Source organism: Poecilia reticulata, linkage group LG18 (assembly GCF_000633615.1).
Source record: "Poecilia reticulata strain Guanapo linkage group LG18, Guppy_female_1.0+MT, whole genome shotgun sequence".
Taxonomy (NCBI): domain Eukaryota; kingdom Metazoa; phylum Chordata; class Actinopteri; order Cyprinodontiformes; family Poeciliidae; genus Poecilia; species Poecilia reticulata.
In genome coordinates this window covers 4,947,492-4,956,323 of record NC_024348.1, presented here as the reverse complement: position 1 = coordinate 4,956,323, position 8,832 = coordinate 4,947,492, and the positions used below count along the sequence as shown (strand labels likewise).

At 37.8% G+C, this 8,832-nt stretch overlaps 1 protein-coding gene across 1 annotated transcript in view; it reads right to left on the bottom strand.

Annotated features, from left to right (window-relative positions):
* Positions 1-1,682: 1,682 nt before the first annotated feature.
* spata6l (spermatogenesis associated 6-like) overlaps positions 1,683-8,832 on the bottom strand; it is a 20,774-nt gene continuing 13,624 nt past the window's right edge. Inside the window, 5 exon segments of the mRNA XM_008434894.2 lie at positions 1,683-1,924; positions 2,721-2,829; positions 3,044-3,125; positions 4,348-4,460; positions 6,663-6,706. Coding sequence (XP_008433116.2) covers positions 2,761-2,829; positions 3,044-3,125; positions 4,348-4,460; positions 6,663-6,706 — 308 coding nt within the window. The 3' untranslated portion in view covers positions 1,683-1,924; positions 2,721-2,760.

Below are 8,832 nucleotides of genomic sequence, written 5' to 3'. Positions count from 1 at the left end.
TTGGCAGTTCTGTGATCATGTCAAAGCAGCAATTTATATTAAAAAGTGTTTTATTTTCGTTTGAAAGCTGCCCGCTACCATGGAAGGACAACAGAAAATCGCTCTTATAAACATGTAATTACTAAAATCACGATACCCTCACTTTGTATTCCTCTGAAAAATGAACCCATTTAAATAAAGAAATCCCTCCATGGGTGATACCACGATAGAGCGTTCATTTTATAGCGTTAACACCGGTGCTGTAAGTGGTCCGACGTGAAACGGGTTTGATGGAACAACGGTACCACAGCACTTTTAAATTTCAATAATCAGAATACCGAAATTGTTTCCGTTGTTTTCAAAGTCTGCCTTTTCCCCATCGATATGTTTCCCGACCGCCCTGCACCTTAGGGAGTAAAAACAAACAAACAAACAAAAAACTCCGCGCACATTGCCAAAATTCTGCAACATGAGAAGCGGGCAAAACGGAGCGACGAACTAGATGTGAATTATGGCATAAAAACAGAGAATCCGACGCTAAACAGTGAAAAATCAACACATGATGTGAAAAACATGACGATTAGGAGGCGCAGCAGATGAGTGAAAATTACTAAATTATATAAACGATCATATAAATGTAGCAACAGGAAAGAAACTAAAGTGGACATAGCAATAAACCGAGAGAGGATAATATTAATCAAATGAAACTAAATGGAAATGAATGAAGAACAAAATGCAAGAATAAACTAAGAAACTAAAGTAAATTCGGAGGAATAAACTGTTATGGCAAGGCCTTTATGGCAAGAGCAATAATTAATACAGAGGACTTTATGGCAAGAATAAACAGACACTCTTTCCAGATAAAAGGTAAAATAATATTATTGAAGTTCCATGGGCAGTAGCGCAACTACACATTATTCAGGTGGATGCGAAAACATAAATCGGCGCCCCCCACAAAGAAGCGTAGAAACATATGGAGCGAAAGGCGCGCTGAAGTGTCCGGGAAAACATAATCGGTGTGCCGATTCAAAACATCTACAATAATGATAGTAACATTAATAATAAAATAATTGTCAGTGCAAAGTAGCCTAAAAATTTTTTGGTGGGGGGCGGTGAGGGACCTGAGTAAGGGATAGGGGGGCGCTGGCCCGAAAAAGGTTGAGAAACACTGCTCTACATCCTATGTTCAACTTTTTGTGATGTAAGAAATTAACTTGTGTATCAATAAGAAGACCACAGATCGTGGTGGATTTCAGAAGGGACAAGGATACTCTTCAGCCCCTGTACATTGGGGGAGCATCTGTTGAGGTGGTCTCCAGCTACAGGAGCTCCACATAAGGGTGTGCATATATCCAGTAGTCTCAACTGGAGTGCCAACATCTCATGCCTAGTCAGGAAAGCCCACCAGTGTCTGTAAGGAAGCTGCAGAAAGCTGGACTTGGAAACTCGGTGCCTGAGGAGCTTCTATCGCTGTGTGGTGGAGACCTTTCTCTGCAACTGCACCACCATGTGGCACAGCAGCTGCACTGCTGCCAAGAGTATAGCTCTGCAGAAGGTGGTTAAAAGGCTTGCACAAAGGACTGTGGAGAGCAGCCTTTCCACCACCCTGGACCTACACAGCACAATGTAGGAGGAGGAATCTGCAATTAATTCAGCTTCGCCTCACTTTTTAAATTATTTACACACACACACATACACACATATGTATAAAATATAACACTTTATTTATTAGATTTCTTAATCTAGGACCTGAGTCCAAATTTTGTACCACAAACAAGCAAAGTTGGTATGACAGTAAATCTTTGAATCTTGAAAGAGCCAGATGGATCCACCCGAGCCACTGCAGATGAGTTCCAGAACCGTTAGAGGATCTCCATCCAGATGACGTCAACCGCAAAGAGAGTGGGTAATAAAAACGTCACTCCAACTTTGTGTTTAACTGAATCTGAAAAAACAAGACATATGGAGAAGGTCTTGCCAACCACCTTTGACGCCTGCAAAAAGCTCAAGATGAATTGTCAGCAGAAGCTCATGTGCAAGGCCTGCATGTGCTTCATCAGCATCAGACCAAAAAAACCTTGCCTATTTGTATTTTCTTTATTCTGTGCTAACTTTTTAAGGTGGCTGATATTCCATCTTCATAGGCCTACAATGTTTTACTCTTCTTTGTGAAGTAAGTTCATAGTACATTGCAATATTGGCCTTTTTATGTATTATCAAAATTTTTATAACATGCTCCTCACCCCTCTTTTGCTTTAGATTATCTGACTGGTCTTATAAGATTGGTCAGCTACTGTCAAGACTATCTTGAGCAACAGATAGCCTTGTTGCTCAGGACTAGTAGCTTTCTCTTATTATAGTTAGAGAAAGCTAACTACAATAGAATATTAACAGCCTTAATATTCTGCTCCACTGTTGGAGCAGAATATTAAGGCTGTTATGCAAACCCTACAGTTGGGAATATCTGACATTAATTTTGTTGACTTTAATGAAGAACTGGACTATGACTCTGTCTGCAAATACTATTCTTAAATGTTTTAGATCTTTATTTGGCATATAATGTTGAAGGCCATCTTACCAGGGCAAAATAATGTTGCAAGAGAATAAAATCTAGTCATAATTCCCATATTTTTAAAGACAATTTATGATTACAATTCGTTTTATTATACAAACATTGCCTAACTAGAACCACATCATTAACGTTCTGATATTTATTTTGAAGCATAGGCAATAAAACTCACAGTGATAGATCAGCACCATCTGAGCTCTCCAGACTCAGACTCAGGTTTGTGGACCTGCAGAAATGAACCTCCGTGCTAAAACTTCATCTGCCTCAGACACTGTGGCCCCCTGGCAAATGATAAACATTTTTCTTAATCTCTGATATTATCCCTCTGTTATGCTGAATGGGTTCCTACAACTATTCCAATCCTTTAATATAAGAGTTGATTTTAGATGTAACACAAAAGAACAAGCCAACAGAATACAAACAAATCTTTAAGACTAAACTGACTGCTTCTTGACTTCAAATAACAACTGAGATCATACTGAGATCACTACTTACATAGGCAAGTCGCTGTACAGCTTTTGGTGTTGTTAGAAGACCTCGAACGCGCTCATGGAGTTCTTCCCATGATCTGTGAGAACTGATCACAGACAGGCAATAAATTCAACGGTGGTTATATAATCCCACACAGTTTAAAGTGTAAGTAACTCCCAAACATTTTTTTGCTAAGCTGTCTAAATAGGTATTTAGGGTTCAATTTTTATTTCCATTTTCATCCATCCATTTTCTTCACACCCTTGTCCCTTAGTGAGGTCGGGAGGGTTGCTGGTGCCTATCTCCAGCTAACGTTCCGGGCGAGAATTTTTATTTTTATGTGTAAATTTGGAAATTTTTGTGTACGTTTTTTTAAAAATTGTTTACAGTTTTTTGTCACTCAGCCCCACCTGGTGGTGAGTCAGGAGTGGAATAGCAACCCAGATGTGTCCGCTACAAGCATTGACAATAGCGTTATTCAGCTTTACAAATGTGTGATTTATTTGCAATGTGGACACAAAGTGAAATGGATCTCCTCTTCTCTGACTATTGGCGATGGCATACTGCAGATGGACGATTATCACACTGACTGCAGTGCTTAGGAAGCAAGAGGTGCTCACCACAGCTCTCACTACTCGTTGGGAAACAGCAGAGAGTTGTCACTACAAAAGTCTTTCACAACACAGAAAAAAGTCACTAGATTTGTCACTTGCCTCTTGGCTCTGCTCACTTTGCTGACATTTTTCAAAATTTGCTTGGGGTGATTTCACAGGGAACTCCCTGTGAAATCACCCCAAGCAAACGTTACACTTTAAGAACCAAACTATACACACAACTCAGAAAATCTGATTATTTTGAAAAGAAAAAGTGAAACTCTACACTAATCACTAATCTTCCAATTGTCCATTGATGCTGCTGTAACTGTTAGAATTTCTTTTACATATTTGTTAAAACTGTCGCTATGTCCTGGCAGCATAATATGAGACAAATCTGTGAAAAAGAAATTCTGCTCCTCAGGGTCCAGTTGTCATCTGCAGAGATTCTCCTCTTCCAACCAATCAGAGCCGCGAGGAGTGACTTAGCACTGTCAATCAATATCATGTACATGCTCATTTATTTGTTGATTTCATGTAATATTCTAGTTTTTTGAGTTATCATTTTTAAGCCATAAAAATGACAAACACAACAAAATAAAGGCTTGAAATATTACACTGTATGTGTAATGAGTCTAGTTTACAAGTTCTACTTTTTGAAACAAGTGACAAAAAATACTAAGCTTTTTCCCAATATTCAAATTTTTGAGCTGTAATTGTAACTGAAAGACAAACCTGCTGTGGTGGGGCAGTTCTCTGTAAGACGGATGCAGTGGTAAGGGCACAGGGTCAAAGGACTCATTACCTCCTAAATACCTGGAATCAAACTCAGATGTTCCTCTGACCTGCTGAAGCAAGAACAAACAATTACAGCATGAAAAAAAAATTTTAACTGAAAAATAAAGTATCAATAAAGATAGCTGTATAAATAAGGACACTTAACCAGTCTGCAACAAGTCCAAGTTTAAGTCCATGGCAGCGGGAATCAATAAAACCTCTGCTTTCCCAGCAGATTCAGGATATTTTGTCAGCAAGAAAGATGGCTCACAAAGACATTGAAGTGTGGGTACTGTCATGAGGTCATCAGCTGTTTAGGCAGCATCTTTTCCTTTCCCCCTCATGTAATTACAGAACAGGTGTCTGGTCTGCTGAAGATGTATTAAGCAAAAGCTCAGTATAATTTTCCACCACCTAAAAAGTTAAATAGCAACTTCTTTCCAGATCTTCCAAGTTCCACAATTACTTAAACAGATAATTTAAGCTGCTACTAAGAGGCCAGCACATCTACAGCCCCTAATTCTACAGGTGTGGCTTTAATGGGTTCTTCCTTGGTCGACCCCAGCCAGATTTGTTTCCATTTGCAGGTTCTGTGCGGTTCCTCCCCGTTTTACAAGAAATTGCAGATAGATTTACATCACTGTATGAACAAAGGCCTTGGACAATCCTCAAACAGCATCTCTGTCATGATTGGTGGTGGCTGATTCAGGACCCAAATACAGAATGGCAGAGAAGTGGAATTGATAATGAAAAAGTATTTAATGAAAATATGATGAACAACAACTTGCAAAAATCCCACAGAAAGTCAGAGTCCAATGCAAAATGTAATCTAATGGAACACAAACCGGAAACCACGATGAGACACAAGGGGGAGCAGAACGGGGTAGTAATAGAAAGACCCAGCAAGGAGCTTAAGTACTCGGAGGCTAAATGCTGAAACAAAGGACCAAGCAGATTGGTAAAATGATTGCAGAAGGGAGAGAGAAGAAATGCCTGAGAAGAGACAGAAAAAGAGAGTGAGACACAAGAAGCGAGGGAGGGTACAGAGGAGACTAGAAAATAAACCTAACACATAAGGAATAATAGAAACAAGGAATAATTAAATGAGAGTAACAAAGGACCAAGCAGATTGGCAAACTGATTGCAGGAGGGAGAGAGAAGAAATTACTGAGGAGAGACAAAGAGAAAGAGAGTGAGACACAAGAAGCGAGGGAAGGTACACAGGAGACTAGAAAATAAATCTAACATTAATAGACACAAGGAATAATTAAACGAGAGTTACTAGAAAAAACAGAACTAGAAACACCGAGGATTGAACTAAAGTAAAACCAAAACAAGACTAATCTAATCGAAAATAACAAATAACACAGAACAATTATGAAACTAAAATAACTAAGGAAGAACTGAACCAAAGTAAAACAACAACAAAGCTTGGTCTAAATAAAAGATAACCTAAGAAACACAGAAACAAAAACAAAACCTAACTAAACAACCCAATATTATGACAATCACCTACTCCAGTGGACCAGCGGACATCACAGAGCTGCAATCACAGAGATGCAAAGTGTGAAGAAACATAAGAAGCTCCAGGAAGACATATATCAACTTTTGGAGCATAATGACCATGATTCCACAGTCCTGCAAGCATCTCTCTGAAGAATAGGCAGCAATAAAAAAGCAAGAAACAATTTAGCTGTGATCAAAGTTCTGTTGTAGCTATAATGTTGTAGCATTGGCTGGTGTGAAACACAAGAGCTACATAGCACTAGTTTGGTATGATGTGCATTTTATTTTGTTCTTGTTTGGGGGGGGGGGGGTTCCAAGTAAGTTCATGCGTGGACATAGGAATAAATTTTTTTGACTACATTACCTAAATCCGAAAGGTTGCACGTTATAAAAAAGATAATAATAATAATGTGCTGTGCTGCAGTATCGGCACATTAGTTTAACTCATCAATTAAACTAATTTTTAATTATGTTTAAGACAATTAAGACAAAACATCTGGGTTCATTTGAATAAGTCATGGCTCCATCTGGACGATATCACCCAGATGGAGGATGAACAAAACAAAAACATGAGATGAACAGGTTCAGTCATAAAAAACTATAAAACACATCATATACTGCAAGGGCAAGAGTGCAAGAAATAGAAGCGTAATGCTCTGATGACTGTGTGCTGATCCCTCATCAGAGTCACATTATAAGTTTTTATTATACAACACTCCCATAATTCATGTTCACCAACACTGACAAGAGAAAATGTTAGTTCTCACCAATCTCCTGGACAGACATCTTCTGGAAGCAGAGGAATGGCTCACTGCAAAGCCAAATAAAAGACAGAAAATAATCTTTAGCTGGAGAACTGGGTTACAGAACACTGATTGCATCAAACAACTAGAGGCTTTTTGATAACTGAGTTAGGTCAGTTATCAAAAGAAACTGACCAAACTCAGTTATACACTGTAAAAAAAAGTCAGTAAATTAACAGTAACAAACGGTAAAAGACCAAACGGTAAAAGACGGACAGTTGCTGACCGTCATATCCAAAAACATTTCATTACCGTAGAAATTACATGGAACTACCGTAAGTCGAAACTGCAAAAAAAGTCAGTAAATTTACAGTAGAAAATTGTGAAACACCAACAGTTACTGACCGTAATATCCAAAACATTTTGTTACCATAGAAAATACATGGAATTACAGTAAGTCGACACTGCAAAAAAAAAATCTGTAAATCTATGGAGAAAATTGTGAAACACCAACAGTTACTGACCGTAATATCCAAAACATTTTGTTACCGTAGAAAATACATGAAATTACCGTAAGTCGACACTGCAAAAAATATTCATAAATCTATGGTAAAAAAAATGGTAAAATACCAACAGAACTGACTGTAATATCCAAAGCATTATATGACCGTAGAAAATACATGAAATTATCATAACTCAATAAATACATATCCTAAGTAATTTTGACAGTCATGAATGTAGAAAATACAGAAATATATTGTAAAAATAAAAGTAATTGTAAAGGTCATAGAAAAATATTGTAATATTGCCAGCAGTTAATTACCCTAAACTTAACAGTACTAATCAGCCAAAATTAAAAATTTTACTGATATTTATATCTACAATGTAAAACCGTAAACAAGACTGCAAAAGTAATTTTTACAAAGAACAGAATGCTGGTGTGATATTTTGGTTTCTTTTTTAGTAATGCCTTTGATACACCAAACTGAAATCTCAGCAGTAGACCAGGTATCGATCTGGCAACCCACCGATTGCTAAGCAAACTCCTACAGCCAACGCCACCATCATTTATGAGAATATTTGATTGAATGATGCATTTGAGATTGATTTTATGCCGACCATAGATTTCTTATACATTAAGAGAACTGTATGTTAGCACATCTTGCTTGGATGAAGCTGAAGTTGGTTTCCAATTGCTGCTTCCAATTTGGGAAATGGCTAAAGGGTAATTCCACCAAATTTTTCACTACGATCAGCGTATTTAATGTACTCTAGCTAAAAAACTACAACACCTAGACTCTTCAAATCTGGGCTAGATTATTCTCAACTCATATCAGAATATTTAAACCCAAGTGTGGGATTTTTGAAACCTTTATCTGATTTGTGAAACTTCAATGAAGAACAATTCTAGTGTTATCCAAAATCATACAAGTTGTGAAGTTGCCCTTCATTGAAGTTTCACAAATCTCACACTTGGTTTTAGATGTTGTGCTGTTAGTAGAGAGTAGTCTAGAGAGTTTTTCATTTTGTTATTGTGATAAATAGCAGGGTTTACAGTAAATGGAGACTGTTATTTGTCATGTAAACAAATAATTATCGAGTTTGTATTACTGCTTGATCCTTCAGCATCAGCAGCAAGTTTCTTTTAACTCTGTTCCTGAAGTTGAACTGTGGCTCAGGATACTGTGGTGTCCTGAACTCAACACAGTAAAGTCACAGTGCGCTATCTAAGGCCTGAGCTAGCAGGAGCTAGCTCAGGGTGCTGAGAGCCCAGTAGGCCTGATCTTGTCAGGATGCAGCTACTGTCTTTGAAATCAAGCTTCTGCTATTTTTGCGGGTTCAGGAGGAGGAGAAGGAAACATCTCTGAATCACAGGTGAGCTCCTTTCACGGTTTTAACTGAAGTTAGATAACTTAAACCAACTGATAAAGAAATGTATAATTTCTGAGCCATGCTGTTTATGTACATGCACTGCAGCTAGATATTTTTACTATATGGAACATTTAATTTTCTCAGATGCAACACTTCCATTAATGTTTCTGTTGGAACGACTGCATAGATTATATTTCTGGTCTACTTTAGACTGCTTAAAGTTGTTAATGGCAGAAGCAACTTTTTCCAAGTTTGGTTCAGTAATTAATTTGAATTACTTTGAGTGTGAAATGTTCATGCATGCAAGTTAAATCTGTGAAGA